Source organism: Polyergus mexicanus, unplaced genomic scaffold (assembly GCF_030449975.1).
Source record: "Polyergus mexicanus isolate NDT 795.1 unplaced genomic scaffold, iyPolMexi1.0 SCAF_18, whole genome shotgun sequence".
NCBI lineage: Eukaryota > Metazoa > Arthropoda > Insecta > Hymenoptera > Formicidae > Polyergus > Polyergus mexicanus.
Genome location: NW_027223338.1, coordinates 4,235,951 through 4,255,075, shown reverse-complemented (window position 1 = coordinate 4,255,075; position 19,125 = coordinate 4,235,951). Strand labels below are relative to the sequence as shown.

General features: G+C 33.6%; 1 protein-coding gene across 4 annotated transcripts; it reads left to right on the top strand.

Annotated features, from left to right (window-relative positions):
• Positions 1-202: 202 nt before the first annotated feature.
• Positions 203-17,170, top strand: LOC138941173 (uncharacterized). 4 transcript variants are annotated; one of them, XM_070310579.1, is made up of 3 exons: positions 203-437; positions 882-977; positions 11,426-17,170. In XM_070310579.1, the coding sequence occupies exons 2-3, from the start codon at positions 909-911 to the stop codon at positions 16,544-16,546; spliced, it is 5,190 nt and encodes a 1,729-aa protein (XP_070166680.1). In that variant the 5' UTR covers positions 203-437; positions 882-908; the 3' UTR covers positions 16,547-17,170. The 4 variants fall into 4 exon arrangements, with proteins under 4 accessions (XP_070166680.1, XP_070166682.1, XP_070166683.1 ...); XM_070310581.1 differs by lacking the exons at positions 203-437; positions 882-977 and adding an exon at positions 4,890-4,909; XM_070310582.1 differs by lacking the exons at positions 203-437; positions 882-977 and adding an exon at positions 10,520-11,125.
• Positions 17,171-19,125: the final 1,955 nt, after the last annotated feature.

The window sequence follows — 19,125 nt, the reverse complement described above, 5'->3', positions numbered from 1 at the left end:
ATGATAATATCTTCTTGGGTCCTTTTGAGAAAGGTAAAACCAGGCAAAACATAAAAAGTGGGTCCAAACAAAAGACACGTGCTGAAATGCGTTTCGACACGTCCATTTCCGTCCGCGAGCGATAACGAACTCGACCCAATATAACCGACTGAGTCAACTGCGCAGTAGGCAGTAGTCAACGAATGTCAGCCTCGTTGTCAGTTTCGCCGCCATTTTATGTAACAGTTGTGGCTTGGCGATCGTGATCGTGGTCAGTGTGTGCGTGGATGTACTTGCTAAGATATTTCCGAATTATTCGGTGATAATTCACGCCTTTATACTAAAATAGCTTTGTTATGAAGACGTGATTATAGTGTAATATTGCTAGTTCTAAATCGATATATAACATTAGTGTGTGGTATTCCTTCTATTCAATGACACAACACGTTTATATTCAGGTATAGCATGCCGATTTTATTACTTTGCTTTCAATTTATAATCAATGTCTTATATAAAATGCATATATTGTACAATTCGAGAATGATTTGCTTCTTCTTGTCTAAAATAAAATAAATCAGATCTTGTATTATATTGAATTAGATATATAACATTAACATATGTTTTCATGCTATTAACATTTCAATAAATCACTTTTGTACAAATTTGCATTCATAATCTTATGCTTAGATTGATTATATTCTTATATCAGATGCATATATATATATATAATCTCTAATGGTACAATATATATGTAATGCTAATTGATAGCCAATGTGCTAATTTATTGAGTTTTTAATCTTAAAACTAAATTATTTGCTTGTGTATAAATACTTTTTACTATTACTTTTTAATATCTATTTGATGAGTTTTAATAACATAATATATAATTTGACATGTTACAGAAGTAAGCGTACTATAAGCGTTGTGATATGGCTAGAGTTCTATTATACGAGAGAGTAGTGGATACTGTACTCACACATACAAGTTCATCACACACAGTAAGTACTTTTATAATTATATATAAATAAATAGCTAGCAAATTTTTATAATTAAATTCTTTGTTAATACATCTATGCATATAGAACTTTTAAGAGGTTTTATTTATATTTTACATTGAGCATTTTGATCGTAAATATTTTAGGATATTAGTACTTAATCTTACATGAGAATGCTTTAAATTTAATAAAATCTTTATTTGGATATTTAATTATTTGCTGTATATATTTGAAATTGAAGAAAACTGGTTTATATATGTTTAATCACTTATTAAATTATTTTATATTAATGTAGCATATATATATAATATCGCATTTCTCTCATATTCAACTCTATATTATATGAAAGACGGTGTTTTTATTAATTCCACTTATAATATTTAAAATTATTCAGAAATAATCATTGTTCTTAAGTATGGAAAGTGATATTTTGGTTATTGAAAGTCTTGATAATTTTGATGCATGATACGAAAATAAGTTCTAGGTTTTTATCACAAAGATTGTCGTAGCCAATAAATTGCGTAGATAATACGATTTAATTTGCGATAGTATGTGCAACAATAATTGTTTGTATAATACAACGGTTGTGTAAATGTTGAATGGTAATGTCTGTTAAGGCTATAACACGTAAAAAAGTTTTAATCATAACCGTAAGGCCGTGAGCAAATCGTCCAATCACGGTTTTTTTCAATCACAACATTTTTACTACATTGTATAAATGCTTGAATGTGATTGATCGATTTGCTTATGGTTATGATGGAAACTTGTTTACGTGTCATGACTTTAATTGCTGTATGAAATTAATTCGGTCCCAAAAACTGACATAACCATAGACATAATATATTTAGACCGAGCGTTTGTCTTTATTTAAGGAGTGGGGGTAAAGATGCACGTAGAAAAGAACATGCTCTGTTTCGTGCTCCTTGCGTTCTCTCTCGCTCGCACAGAGCACAGCGCTCTCTTTCGTCATGCTACGTGTAAGCGAGAGAGAACGCCAGGGGCACGAAACAGAGTATGTCCTTTTCTACGTGCACCTCGGCTTCCACTCCTCAACACTCGATCTAGATATACTATGTCTATGGACGTAACCATTGTACTTTCTGTAGACGACCAATGTTGCGTGTACATCGGTGCTTTTTTGCAATGAACTTTGCGATAGTCGATACAGTAGGAAACTGCTAAAGGATCTACTGCGTAGGTTCCTACTTTATTATCATAGCATAAACGCGGATTTTATTTAATCGAGATGAGTTATATATACGTTTCTCTTTTCGATGATATGCAATGCGTTTTAGAGATATATTTTGTTCAAAAAGTAACATTTATTTATTTTTTTGCTTATTTTAAATAGAAGAATGCGATTTTTAGCATTTTTCACAGCTAAGGAGCTACTGAAAAGTAATATAGGAGATTATGGATTCTTGATTGCATATATTATCAATACAACGATAGATTACCGATTGGGTAAATATGCATAAAAGGTCACATCTCACCGATTTAATCGCCATTTAGATATATAGGGTTAGATTGTAGGGGGGGGGGGGGGGATGTTCTAATTCTCCGCAAGAATTAAATGGTGGTCGACATTGATTTAGGAAATATAACAAATTAAAGTTCCACATTAATGCTTTTACTCAGGTAATATAAAGTAATATTAGAAAAAGTGAAGTTTACGTACGTTATATTTGTTATAGGGTAGACATGGAAAAAGTGTTTGTTTACATTTACATAGGGATAGTTACATGACCATAGATACTTTGTCAATAATCGGTTTTATCTATTTCTTACAGTTCGTTAATAGCTTTCAACATGCGATTACCTGAATTTCTGAGTCATGTCTTTAAAAATATTATTTATCTGGGCGGAGAAGGGGATCTGTCCATTTCCCTGTATGCCCATCCGAAAAAATCCTAATCTAAGTCAACCCAACTTTACTTTTAAAACTAAAAATAGATTTGGGTTAGGTTATATCTTCTGGAAGTGGAATCCTCCCGTAGGAGGGGGAGGGGGGGGGGGCGGAACCCATTACGTCCACGCATATACTTTACAAAGTGAAGCGAGATCCATCCCACAATTGTTGTGTGGATGGGAAAGTGTATGTATGGATGCAATGGGTTCCCTCTCCCCCCTTGATGGGGTCTCCACTTCCGGAAGATATAACCTAACCTATGTCTGATTTAAAATTAAAATTTATGCTTTTGTTTATGCTTATATTAATGCTTTACAACTTTTGAACGGATCGCCACTTTTTTTAAGGTTAGGGTCACTCAGGACGATAATTTTGACAATATATATCAAAGTCAAGATCATACATAAGGTTGCTTTCTTTCTGTATAATTACCTTGCAAACCTATGTTATAATACGTAAAGAATAGCGTTAAAATTGTGAAACTTTTATTTGTTATATCTCCTAAATCAATGTCGACTGCCACTTGATTCTTGCGGGGAATTATTTAGAACACTTCCTCCTACAACATATCGAAGTGGCGACTAAATGAGATATGATCTTTTATGCATATTTATCTAAGGATTGATCTCAAATCAGATTATATTAGATCAAGTTAAGTTTAAGTAAAGTAAAGGCAAAGGAGGGAAAACTTCAATAGTACATATCTACACTTATCGATCGATGCCTAGAATCAATCAGTACGATTAATCAATCAGAAGAGACTAGTATTTAGCTGGCCCATTGATAATGTGGGCTATTGGATCTCGCTCGATTTTTAGACGCATGCGCAATCCAGGATTTAAAACTCTTCATTGCTTTGACATGGCGCGCGCTAATAGTAATTTGATTCGCGGATAGTATGTATCCTAGATATTCTATTTTGTTTTCCAGGAATTGACACTTGTTAAAGTTTAATTGTAAATTGTAACGCTTCAATTCATAAAGTACTTCCCTAAGTATTTCTAGATTCGAGGCTACTGTTTTAGTAGCGATCATAATATTATCGATATAAACAATGACCTTATCGGCTTGTATCAGTTGGAAATCGGCCGGAGCTTTGCTATATTCAAACAGAAGACGTCTAGTGTCGCGAGTGCGAAATACTTAATGTGGTCCGGATGGACCTTAATTTGATGGAATCCATCTTTCAGATCTAACAATATAAATACTGTTTTATTCCCTAATCGAGCTATGCAATCTTTGGTCAACGGGAAAGGATACTTTTGTTTCGAGACTCTAGCGTTTAACGGTTTCAAATCAATGCACAAGCGTAGAGTTTCGTTTTTTCTTTGGATAAAGTTCCGAAAAGCATAAACCTCCGATTGCGCTGAAATTTTAACCAAAGCTTGTACTTGATTTGAGTATAAAGCACCTTGAAGGATTTTTGCCGACAAGGCCCCGTTTGCCCCCCCACTCCTCTTCAAAGTTCCAAATATTTTTACTGTATATCTCCGAAAATATTCATTTCAGAAAAAAAAGTTTCAGACAAAAAATGAAGCTCTTAAAAAATTCTACAAAAAAGTTATATACATTTTTTACATAAACCCATTATTTTGAGTCTTATGTGATAAAATAGTAATTTTAACGCTATCATGTTAATACAATGTATCCAGATTTATAGGGAAATATATTAATAGATTTACTTCAGTTGTAGATTCCCAAATCAGTTCTTCGATTTACAAATGAATAAATCAAATCTAAACGAAAATCAAAACCAAAACTAAGACTAAATTAAAACAAAAACTAAAACCAAACCAAAACCATAAATGTCTATTGAAATGTACAATTATAGACCTCGTTTCGCGTTGTTTACAGGAGTCGGTGTGGGGTAGATCTCGCTTCACGTAGAATCATATAATTATAAACCTCGTTTTGCGCCGTTTACAAAGATCGGTGTAAATATACTTTATTATGTTCTTTAGGTTTTTTAGGTTCATAACATTACTCAAGGTGATGACAACATATTTCAAACTTACGGAAATTTGAGGTAACTCCTTATTACTGTATATTTATCCGTCTTTCGCGCACGATTACGATAACTGTGACTTTCTATTTAAAAAGTTGTTTCTGAAAGTAAATTTGACGAGAAATACAAAAAATAATTAAAAAATTCTATGAACAATATTTATCATTTTTTTTTCAATAACATTTATGGCATCTTGGATGATAGTGTATAGCTTAAGATCGTACGTATTGCCTAAGGTCTTCTGTTGTTTACATTTATTGAACGTAAACATGTAGAATTAATTTGTAGAAAATTGTAAACCCATGTGAAACCTCGCTTCGTTTGGAAAGTTGTAAACCCATGTGGAACTTCACTTCGCATTAAAAAGTGTATGCGTGGAGGCAGCGTGTTCCGTCCCCCTACGGGGGACTCCACTGCCAAACAATTAGATACACAGGTTTGCATTGAACCTCGCTTCGCGTGAAAAATTGTAAACCCATGTGAAACCTCACTTTACTTTAAAAAGTATATGCGTGGAAGCAGTGTGTCCCGCGTTCCTGTGGGAGCTCTACTACCAAAAAATTAGATACATAGGCTTGGATTGAACCTCGCTTCGCGTAAAAAGTTGTAAACCCATGTGGAACCTTACTTCGCATTAAAAAGTGTATGCGTGGAAGCAGTATGTTCCGTCCCCCTCTACGGGGAGGCTCCGCTTCCGAAAAATATAACCTAACCCAAATCTAACTTTTCTACCTGCGTGAAGTTAGCACCTCATTTTTGAAATTTTAAAATTCTAAAGGTTGTTCCAAGCCAGGTTGTTCTAGACTTGTTCTAAATTATTCCAGAACACCAAATTTATAGTATAAAAATTTTTGCGGAAAATTGAAAAAAAATTTTTTGACCTGGCACCCCATTTTTCGAAAATCGAACTTTTCAAGGTTGTTCCAGGTTGTTCTACTTGTTCTAAACATTGTTCCAAAATCTGAAAGTGACAAATATTCAACCGAATAATCCAGAAACCTCTTGTATACATTAGACTTAACAAAGAAATCAGACTACCAGTATCAACAAGCATGAGCAATGAACAGTCGTTGTTATTCAACTTTGTGACTTTCGCGAGAGCTTCGTCTATAGAAAGATTCCTACCGTTGTCTGGTAGAACAAATGCGACTATTTCGTTGTCTTCTGGGGTGACTTCCATTGTTACGGTTGCTACCGGTATTTGGCTGTGTTAACATGGCTCCTTTCTTTTCAACTTGAAGCAGTCCGCACATAGATGACCTGGTTTTACAACGACCTATTTTACAATAGGCGCAAAAGAGGAGTGTTTTTCTTACAATTCTTTTGCAGGTGCTCTTGCTTGCCGTAGGTTCCACAGCTAGTTGTTACTTCCTTTTATTTGGGGTCTTTAGTTGTCTGTAACGATTTTCTATTAGTTTCTACCGAAGCTGCTGTGATTTGATGCATAGATTCTAAAAAATAGTACCGTATTGACTTTCAACGAGGCTGCTGTTTCCCTTAGCGACCTACTATCTATTCCACTAATTAAAAGATGGATGGTACTATCTAGTGATAAATTTAAATTGTGAATCAAAGTTAATTTATCCATCGTATATTCCAAAAAAGATTCCTTTGCGTAATTCCATTACAGGCCTCGAGTTTTGGCATGGGCAGATGGTATAGGATTTTTTTGGTAAATCTTTTAAGGATGGTATCCTGAAAGCCTGTCCAGGATTCTATCATTGACCTCAGCCCAGATTGTAGCATTGGTCGGGCCGTTTTGACTAATCCGCTTGTCGCTGCCAAGAACGTGATGTCCTTGAGTGCCCCGTGAATGTAAGATACCTGTTCTATGCGTTTGATCCGTAGTTTCACATTCTCTTCTTCTCCGAACTTTGGGGAATTTATGAGGCCAACATCGAGACGATGTGAGTTGGTGTGATGGTGCAGCTGCTATCGAAGAATGGTGTGATGTACCCTTGCTGGATGACGATAGGGTATCTGTGTTGGGCGGTGTCGTGTGGTGCGACGTTCTTCCTAGCTCGGCGGATCTTGCGGCAGATTCCTGGTAAGGATTTGCAAGATTTGACGGAGTAACCCCTGCTGCTGTTGATGCTGTTGTAGCATTGCCTGCTGCATTTGCTGCATCTGCGTTGTGATCGCTGTCGCGAATGCGATTCCTGATTGCGCCTTCCGTGTTTGCAAGGTTTGTTCACCTTGCGTTGCCTAAGGATGTCCTAGTGAGAGCAGATCCATTGCCGGGCTGTTACGTTCGTAATGCTTCGTGAGCTGGTCAATCATTTGATTGCAGTCGTCTGTAGACGACTGTCCGAAGACAGTCTGTAGCAGCGAGTTTCCGCTTTTAGCTTCTTCATGGACATGTTATTCAGACCGATGTGATTCATTCTGATCTTTGAGGATGAGGTGAATCCTACTTTTGGTATTTTTAGTTGTAGGAATAAACGTGAAGGAAGAGATAATATTCTTCCTTTTATAAATCCACTTGTTTATTCAAATTAATGACCGTTGAGACCGATACACGTGCTATGTATATTTCGTAGGAAGTCGGAGTATTCGTAATCGAGTCAATTAGGAAGTGAAAGAACTTTAAGTATAAAGGATCGATTATAATAATTTTATCTCTAAGAACGCTGAACTGATTATTAAGACCCGTTTTACTATTTTGAACCGTCTTTGTCTACCTTTATACCTACTGCTCTCTCTTTCTGCGCCGGAGCTTCAATAGGTATTAAAACATGGTGAAGCTTCCCGATTCGCTGCTTCTAATCGTTGATATCTCGCGTTCTATCGGATCGTTTTCACTATTACTAACGGGTGTTTGAAATACGCATATTTTCTTACAATATCATAAGTTAAAAAGTTAATATAATATTATAATAAAAAAATTTGTTGCTTGCATATTTTTGGTATTAAAATAATTATGGACAATATATTATTGAAATATAAAAGAGATTGAATTTATTGCTAGTTTTAAAATATTAAAACTCGATATTTTGTCGCCGCGGACCCTATATGACGCAATCCTTCTTTCTTTTTAATGGCCACTTCTAATCTAGAGTGTGATCAGATAATTCCGATCAACAATTGGTAGACAATGACAAATGAAAAGTAACAAGAAATAAAAAAATTCTTTTTAAAAGAGGAGAAAACTCAAAAATAATGTTCAAACAAAAGACGCACGCGTAACGTGTCAAAACATGTTCGTGCTTGGCCGCGGGTGGCAACGAACTCTTACGACGCGATCTTATATCATACAATTGTGAGACAAAAACATGCGAGCAACAAATTCTTTCATTTACTTTTACTTCGCACAAGTGGATGGCACGGCGCGGCGAGACTGAGTATATAGTGGTATTAATTAAATAATATACTTTTTTTAAAAATATTTTTACGTTATTTTAAAGCAACAAGTAGTAATAAATTCTGGTGTAATTGATTTTTTTATTTGAGCTTTCTATATATTTTTTTCACTATGGGGAGATGGCTAGCTTAATGTCAAGCCAGCCCCCCCTCCCACTTTGAACATAAATTTCTGCTAAACGGTTTGAGCAACAAAATCCAGACTACGGCAACAAATTAGTACTAAATTATTTGATAGATGCGACTTTATTTGGTGTTGATGGGAGGGGGGGGAGCAACTTAATATGGGTCGAATTTACCATAGAATATATAGAGATTATATAAAATATAGAGAAATTTGAATCAGAAAATAGGACTACTTCTATGCATATTAGTATCAGTCAAGACTTATCGCTGAAGCACCAATTTTCAATCATTTAGTATGATTGGACGTACTGGGTATGTTGTTTCTCTGTGATAATCTGCATTGCATCCATTGAGCGAGATTTCAATATCGCTCTAAAGTCGTATATACTGTATTGAAGTGGCATAATGTGATCTGAATAACTCAGTAGTAAGAACAGTTGCCCGGAAAGCGAAAGATTAAGATTCCCGATTCAGCCACTCGTACCTCACATATTTTTTCAAATCCACAAATATTGTTTTTTAACAATTATTTGTCGAGTTGAAGAAGTATGTAAATACACAGACAATGCCGCTGTCACGGAGGGATGTTACTTGGTATGTGCCTTCTGCCGCTTTAAATAAAATTTTATGGAGATGGTAGACAAATATATTTAAATTATAGCATGTATGAGTCCTATCGGAGAGGACGCTTTCTAGAAAATATTGTCAAATGACAAATATCTTAAACAAGAACACTCCGGATCAAATTCTGGACCTTCCGATTATGAGTCAGAGTAGTAGAATCACTCGTTACAAAATATGAGATGTCATCTCCTTAAGTTAGGATTCTTGCAACATGATTTCAGAAGAATGCTGATTCTAGGTTCTTGATAACCGTACTATGAATGAGTGAATCACACTTCGAAAGATCTTTCTACATATATATTAATGTTCTTTCTCCTTTCCTTCCTCGTTATCCATTAAAAGATAAATATAGGAGTGGGGATACTTATCCTATAAGTATCCCTATTTTTATGTTCACCTTGTTAGGGGAACAGATTGAATTATTGTTGGACAATATATTTGAAACATGTTCGTGCAAGTCTCGCGCGGCCACTACGGTTTTGAATTTGAGACAATGTCATAACGAGGTCCCGGCTCATCGGTTCGGCAGGAAGGAATAACGCACACAAGCGTAAAAGACTTGGGCAGACGGCAGACTCTGCGCATTACATGGATGTGGTTCGCGTTTATGTGCATTATCCCTTTCATTGCCGAGTCGATGAACCGGGGCTATGGTACATTCTGACATTACTGATTTGAGGGTGAGGTCTTTATAACTAGAGTCTTATATAGGCTGCGGTCGGGAAGACGCTAAAAAATGCTTCGAAGCGTTTGATTGACCAATCAGGACAAAAAGAGTAAAGATTTCTTTATTCTGATTGGTTAATGCAATGCTTCGAAGCATCTCTAGCGTTTTCTCGACCGCAGCCTTAATCAGAGAAGCGACATCGTTACCCCCTCCATGCTTCCCATGATCGCCATGTTGGGCCCGCAGCTGTCCATGTATAATCTAAAATGTCTTAAAAATGTCTCAGAGATATTCAAAATGTTTTTTCTTAGAAAATAACATTACAAATATACTTTTTTCTCACTTAAGGTATGCCGGTTGCGATTAGTTTGCACGTAGGATTCACTACGTGCAAACTAACCACCTACGTAAGGCGTGTTCACTTAACGACTGCAACACTCGCGAGCATTATCTGTCTTTGTTTAACTTTCGATGAACAACAAAGATGAAATGATACGTGAGCGTTGCGGTCGTTAAGTGGAACGGGCCGGTGGTGGCCAATCAGCAAGCGGAACGCCATTGTCGCTTCTCTGATTATATAGGACTCTAGTTATAACATGTCAGAGGTCTAGTTTCCACCGAAGTATTAATTTGCATCTAGTGCGGCGTAGAATCAAATTTAAGTCGATGGAAACACGACTGACTGCGTTCATTTCACTCCCATTTCGATCTACAAGCTTTGTCGGAGTGGCAGCGAATTGACACGAAATTTAGTCGGTGGAAGCGGTTGAGACTAAATGGTGCCAACTTTTATTTTTCATTATTTTATAACCATCAATATATAGTCGATATATAATCTATATATCGATGTTCGTAACAGTTATCGTTTGTTCGTATTAATCATCAAAACATCAAGGATTATGTTTATTTACATTCACAAGCAAAAGTTAAGTTGGCTCTACTGAAATATCGATCTTTCTCGCTTCTATTCTACTTCCAGTGGAAACAGTACGTTAAATTCGATGCGCACCAAAACAGAATCGGATTGACGACTTCGGTGAAAACTAGACCAGAGTTCCATACTGTGTATTACATCGAGATATGTATATGACTAATGCGGATAGCCCAAAACTTGTATTAAATTAGGTCAAGTTCTTTGAAATTGATGTGTTGCTCAACGCAAACTTTTCTAATGAAAAAACAACATATTTATCTAAAAACGCTTATTCATCTATATTAACTAATAAGTTATATGTATAACATAAGTTGAAAACTTCTAGAGTGATTACTTGAGCGCGATCCGTTAGCCTATATTATAATTGACCAGTTAGGCCCGGTTCCACAATTTACTTTAACCGGAGTTTAACTCATTAATGGAAGATTCACATTGCATCCGATGTTCGATGTACGATATTCGATTGGATACGTTGGATATCAGACGTAATGTGAATTCTCCATTAACGAATTAAACTTTGGTTAAAGTAAGTTGTGGAACTGGGCCTTAAACATTAAAACCTTCTGTTGGTCAATCTTGCTGGTTACTCTGAGCATCGGTGTCGAGTTATGTGGTTTGTGTGCTAATGGGACTCTTCTGATTATGTACATGTATAGGAAAGAAGATGCTTCAAAATTTGTTCAGTAGGAGTTTTTCGTGATGCTATCGTTATGCTATAAGTTTAAGACTTTTTAAGTTTTTTTTATATTTTTGCTTTTGACAATTAGAAAATTTTGTTGCTTTCAAATAGATTTAGAAAATTAAACTAGCCTTACATATTTTTCAGCATGATTTGAAGATCCAAGATGGGATGAAGATTAAAGATGAGCCTGATGATATGACATTAAATACTGATACGAGGGATGCATTAATTAGAAATATCTCTAATTTAAAAAATGATACATTAAATAGAAATTGTTCTAATATGATCAATCACGTTGAAACATCATTACTCGATATTGCGCCAAAAACCGTAAAAAATAGAAGGAGTAAACGTATATTCAACAGTCATTCTGCATATGTAGGTGGTGCAGATAAAACTTTTAATTTAAAACGTAAAAGAGCGACTGTTAAAACAGAACAAGTACGCAACACTTTATCCAAGAAGAAACAAAAACGTTCCAACAATTTCCAAATTTCTAAAAATGAGAATATTAATACGTTTAAAAAAACAACCGACAAATTTAATATAAGAAGGAAACAGCAAGGTATCACATCAGATTCTAGAATCAAAAAGCAACGCACAACTCGAAGAAAAGAAACTGCTACTAAATGTAATATATGTTTTAGAATATTCTCCTCTTTTCGAAATTGTGAAAAACATAAACAGTCTTATATTGGAGATTATCAATGCAAAAATTGTAAAATGCATTATATGACACAGAAGAAATTTTATTTGCATACTTTAACGTGTTACAGAGCGACGAAATGTTACAACGTTAATTGCCGCTCAAGAGTATTTTGTAATTTTTGCCATCGACCTTTTAAAAAGAAGGCACTTCTACAATCGCACTTGTTTCACTTACATAAAGAATTAATATATTCCAGTAACGTAACTAAACGTGAAAATTTGAAGTCCAAGAATGAAAATATATTTCGTAAAAACGGCGCTTTGAAGACTGTTGCACATGAAGAGTCATCATGTTTAAGTAATCTTATTAAATCAAAGAAACGAAATATTCTTATAAATAATAAATCTCCGAACGATGATGATGCGACGAAGACTGAGAACTTAAGAACTGAAGAATCATTGAGTGATGGAATGTCACCTATGAAAAAATTACGGCAACCAACATTAACAGAATATCTTGAGCTCTGCAAAAGAAAACGCGATATTAATACCAGTCCAAATAAATCTAACATTATAAAAGATAGTTTCCCGTCCGCTTTATTTCACAATGAAAAAAGGGTAAACAATTTTAAATTACATTTTTCAGAGAATAATGAACAAGTTGATTCTTTATCTACAAAATCAAGTAATTTAGAACAAATGGCACATTCTACTTTGGAGCAAAATAGAAATCACGAAGTATCCAAAAAGCCATTTGTAAAATTATATGCAGATGTTGAAATGATGAAATCTTTTTTGGAAAAACTTCCAAATACTATTATCGAAGATAAAGTAACCAAAGATCAAAGGATTGACATTGTTTCATATTATCAAGAAGTGCCATATAGTTTACGATCTCTAAGAACTATATCTTCCGTGGAAACAATTTCAAGTTTAAGAAAGAGGAAGAGCAAAGATGCATCTGAGAAATCTCAATTTAACACAAAACATAGTACTAGAACGGAGCACAATGTGACTAATTTAAATAAAATAGATTCTAACTTCTGGAAAACAGCTATGGTCCGTTTTAACTGCAAGGATTGTAAAATTATTTTAACAAGATGCGATGAGAAGATAATAAATTATCATCAAATTCCTGCAATTAAAACAACGTTTAAGGAAAACATCTCCTCTCCTCAGTGTAATTCTATGTCGTTCCAAGAAAATAGTATACGAAATGAAATGGTGCTAAAAAAGTTAGAAGTTTCTCTGGAACGTTTAACAACTGTTTCAGCTGTAGATATCATAAAAATGAAAACAGTATTGGACACCGAGAAATGCAATGATGGTTCCTTCTTGTGTAAAGTTTGTAAGAAGAGTTTCTCTTCAAAATTGGACAAGCATATGCACATTAAGTCATCTCATATAGCGTATATGTCAAGTATATGCGACGCACGATATAAGCTGAAACATAAATTACTTCAACATTACTTGAGTGAACATCTATCTAAACAAAATCAATGTTGTGTTTGTTATACTGTATTATCTACTTATGTAGAGTTGAAACGACACTTAAATGTTCACTGTTTGAAGTATGTTCAGAAAGAAAATGATCATTGTCCAATAGATATTGAGGTAAAATGCAGTTCGATAAAAAACAATTATAAATGTCTTCAATGTAACACTGTATTCCTAACGCAAACAAGTTTGATGATGCATCAAAGTTTTTGTATACTACAGGGGGAGATGACCACGGATCAAAAAGATTCTATGAAAAGGATAGATGAGTTCCCGAAAATTATTCTTAAGGTGCAGCGCAGCAATAATGCCAATGGACTTACGGTCATATGTGATGAAAAGACTCATCCTGATGATGAATGCTTAAATAAGAGTTCTGCAGAAATGACAAATGAACATCGTATATCGCCAATTAGTGAAGAGGATCCAAAAGTTATTAAGGAGCCAAAAATTAATGAAAATGAACAAAACTCTTCTGTTAATAATAACTTAGTTACAAAAGGAATCGGAATTATCAATGAATCACAAAATTCTGAAAAGCTTTTGGAAAATAGTAATTCTACGATTAGTAACCAAGATATTGCAAATGTGCAATTGGATGTTATTAAACCAAGAATTAATATTTATCCCTGTGATATATGTGGAAAACAATTCCACAGCCATAAAAATTTGCAGCAACACATACGTACTTTTAATTATACTACTGATGTCTGTCCGATATGTGGCACTGCATTTAGTTCGAAACGTCTTCTACAGACGCATATTACTGCGGCACATGTACCGCAGATCTCAAAAACCTACAGCTTCCATTGCGTTTTTTGTAATCAAGGTTTTTTTAAAAAATATGAACTTCGGCCTCATATATTACATCTGCACGGCCAACAAATACTTGACACACTCACGCACGATTCTCGCACGAATGAAGAGATATCAGATACTCAAACCACAACGTGTAATGTATGTGATTTGGTATTTGAGACGCATGACCGTTATATGGAACACAGGATGTACTATTACAAGAATCATACATTTATGTGTTCGCTCTGTGCAGAAATGTTTCAAGGAATGTATATGTTGAATCATCATAACAAACTTACACATTATTCAGAAGATAAGCGTAAATCTTACAATTATATTTGCAACATATGTAATGAGGGATTTAATCACGAGAAGCATTTTCATTCGCATAATATGCATGTCCATTCGAATGAAGAGAATTTGACTGAGGTTGTAAAAGAATCTGAAGAAAGAAGTCAATTTGATCACGCATCCGAGGTCCAAGAACATATTAGAAATTGCTCTACAAATCAACAAAAGGAAATTGGACAATCCCCCAATGAATACACTTGCCACATATGTCAATTAAAATGTATAGATACTGATGATATGGCAAACCACACAGCCTTTTACTCTAATGATGGCGATTTTAGATGCGATAGATGCAAGAGGCAATGTAGAACACTTGATCTGCTTTACCAACATAGAAAATTAACTCATATTTGTCGTGATACTTATAATGGATATGCATGTCACATTTGTGGCGAAGTTCTGGAAACGATTATTTCATTGAAATGTCACAAGAAACACTTTCATTCAAATGATATTGTGTATGATGACGCATATAATCGTAAAGATTGTGAACAGACGTTATCTCTGAATACTGCAAGTAAAAAAATAGAACATCAATTTATATCTAACAATACACATAACACAGCAAAATGTAGATATAAGTGCTTGTTCTGCGACATGAAGTTTTTCTCTGCTAATACTATCCAGACACATATTCTTCAAACCCATTTTGATGATTTGACTGCTAAACGCATTGCCCTAAAATCTCCATTTTTCATTATTGAAGGCGACAATATTCGAAAACTGAATTCTATTCAGCAATTGATTGAAGCTAATCAAGTATCAACATCAGCAGTAACATTATCATCAACATTAGCATCAACAGCAACAACTAGAACATTAACGCCAGCAACAGCAATTACAACATCAGCTACAACAATCACAGCATCAGCATCACCAGCGGCAACTACAAAATCAATCTCAGCAGCAATAACTACAATATCAACATCAGCAACAACGGTAGCAACAACATTAGAAGATAACTCGACGCAATTTCTTCAAGATAAAATCCCGAATATTTTAGATAAAAAGGAGATAAAAGATAAAACTAATATTGAACTACCAAATCAAATGAAAGCTATACTTTTGGAAAATAATAAAATCATGCAGAAAATTTCTGCGATGCCATCTATGAGTAGATTTAAGACTAACATTGCAGCATCTATGGCTATTGCATTAAATAATCAATTTAATGCTAATGATTCTAAAGTTAAAGTTTTAGTTCCCTTATCCACTGAATCAACTAATGATCCTCAAAAAGATTATACAAATTCTTTAAAATCTGCATCGATTAATGAAGTTAACAACTTAATATTGTCATCCAATAAATCTACTGATACCAACTTAATATTGTCATCCAAAAAATCTACTGATAAATTTAAAGACTCTGTGGTCCAACCAACTGCATCATTCAAAACTGTAGTTATTGTTCAACAAGCTTGGAAAAGCAATGAAACTACAAATCAGAAGTCTGAACCAATCCGCAGTTACAATTGTAGTTCTAATTACACATGTCCTTTATGTCCATTAGAGTATCCATCTTTGATGTTCTTTCACGCCCATCTGAGATATGCTCATGCGGAATCCATTCAAACTGATACGATTAATTCACAATTAAATCGATCAACTCAGGAGAACTTGTTGATAAAATGTTTATTATGCTTATGTGTGTTTATTGACGAGGACAAGTATAAAAGTCATTTGAAGAACCATGCTGATTATGTATATATATCGAACTCTAAGAATGTGGAAAAGACGGACGAGAAGAAAAAGAGCACAACTCCTGAAATTATTACTGTAGATGATAATGACAATGTCGAGAATAGTTCAAATCAACGTACAGTCGAAGCTACAGACATACTCGCTCACGAAAAACAGAATGAGAAAATTGGTAAATTGAGAGTAAAGCCTTTCGCGAAGATTATGGAAAATTTATCTATGGAATATGCGTTGAAACATCTACAGTCTACGCAAGTCTCTGATTCTTCATAAAAGTTATAGATGTAATTCTGACAATGCAGTTAATAACACAGTTAATTGTCTTCGTATATAAATGCAAAGAACGTTGTTTCGGTCATGATTTAATGATTTGTTACAGAAAGATAGCTGAATGACGAAAGAAATTAATTTATTCTTTATAATATACGATCCTTTCTTTTTTTTTTACATAGGGAAAATTTTCGACAAAACTACCCTCGGCTCCTAGGAGAGGGGGGAGGGGTTTGTCGAGGGTAGTATGGGATTTCTACTCACTGAAAACCCTATGGTAGCCTACCCTGCGCATATGTAGGGGGGGGGGGCGGAAACCTCAACAGGATGTTTCCGGACCTTTCTCATGCTGGATCATCTTGAGAAAACGGATACGATCCCTAACCAATATTTAACATACAGGTTAATTAGCTATAAAAGTCTTATTTTATATAAGAATGAATATGCATAATATTATTACTATTATATTATCAAATTAAACTGATATAAAGCAAAACTTAATATTATTACATGCGTATAAAAGTAAGATATATTATTATACGTGTATACGGAGCTCTTCAGATTAGATATTTACATATATTTATATCCATTTACACATGGATAAACGATAATTATACATATATATTTAGTTAGGATCTTATATATATCATTAATTACTACATATATATCAATTTGTAAAGTAATTAAAATAGTATAATTATTTAATATTATAAGTTAACATTTTCAATTATATAATTAAATAAATTCTTCAAAATAAAACTGGTTAAAATTGTAATAATTTAATATTACCTATAATACAGTAGAGTTTCCTTAAATTTGGCACCGTTTATCTTGGTCTTTTTTCTATATGTATTTTTACAAATACTAATATCGTGCCCCTTCCATATCATAATGTATCTTTTTGATGGCGTATAAATCTGTATATAATTCAACGACTTTGTGCGCATTTGTGCAAGTATATGATGATTGGAAGTTTTGCATTATATAAGTGATCAGGAAAGGAGGGGGGGGGGGGGGGTATATTCTCCAATTTTTTTTCCCACGATTTTCCGTTCTTGTCGCTCTACAAAATTAACAAGATTTTACTGTGCTGGTTAAATATTTATTAAAAAAGAATAAAATTAATTTTCATATACTAATATTTTAATTTTAAAAAGTATTATTTATAATATAGCGTTTAGGATTGATGTTTGAACTGTAAATATATATATTGTTATATTACAAGTACATATTTAGCTTATTATATTAATAATGTTATTTTTATATTCTAGGAAAATTATAAAACCAATAAAAATATAGAAAATTTTTAAATTTATAAATTTTACTATTACTTATTATATAAGTTTATTGTCATTTTAATTATTAATTCCTGTTCTTAATTTTGTAAAATACATATAGAGTTATAATACTTTTAATCACTTAGATATACGATTAATTTATAAGAAATTTATCTCTCTCTCTCTCTCTCTCTCTCTCTCTCTATATATATATATATAGAAGATGTCCGGAATCAATCGTATCATTCGTTGTGTACAGGTAAATTCGTGCAGGTATGTTTGGAACATTTTTTTAATTGCCCAAGAAGAATGGATTTATGTAATTATATATATATACATATATATATAATTATATATTCAAAATTTAGCGCAATTGTATATGTGCATATACAATTGCGCTAATTTTCAGATATAATTAAATATAGCCACATATGATTTTATGTCCGTTTTTTTCGGATGTTTAATACTATGATATATATGTATATATAATAAAAGGGATAGAGATTATATATATATTTAAGAAAATGTGTATATTTTGTATTAAGCACACAAAATCATACAATGTTGAATTGATTAATAATTGTGATCATTAATTGTAGTTGAATGAGAATGAGAGAGAGTTAATAAGTATGTGTATATATATATATATATATATATATATATATATATATATATATATACTGAATTTAATATGTGATTAATGTAATTTATCCAAAAATACAAATGATGTTATAAAAAAATAAAATTTTTTTTGCATTACAAAAAATATAAACATTTGTAATTTTTTTTAAATTGCATGTAAAAGACATGTATTTTTTCAAATAAATTTTATTAAGAACTTTTGTGTTTTTTTACACAAAAGTATACATGAACAATGGCAATTTGACCTTTCTTATTCCTTTCCTATTTTATAAGATCATTTCTCAAGGAACGATATTTTTGTAGAGTGAATTTGTAAAGAATGCATTTTTTCAGCATAGCGATGCTATTTTATCGAGATCTTGCGGACGCTAGTAAGTAAAAAGAATGTTCACATTTTATAGTTCACATATCAAAGATTTATCTTGGTCCGTCCTGATTTTTGCGAATCAAGCTTAAGTTATTGAATTTTATTGCGCTACCTGATCCGTCCAACATGGATTTTCACTATTTCCAGGCTGTCTACGTTCGACATAATGGCTGCTGTCCTCGTAAAAGTCTTACAACGGTTTAAGAACACTCTTCCGATGGCTGAGAGTTTATTTCTCTCTCTTTGTAACATATGTCACGTATCACCTCTATTTCTTCGAAAAGAGCATTTTTCTA

Excerpts from the sequence above, each read along its gene's own strand:
- LOC138941173 (XM_070310579.1), top strand. The coding sequence starts at position 909 with ATGGCTAGAGTTCTATTATACGAGAGAGTAGTGGATACTGTACTCACA. Across the intron at positions 978-11,425 it reads ATACAAGTTCATCACACACA|CATGATTTGAAGATCCAAGA; the intron begins GTAAGTACTTTT and ends CATATTTTTCAG.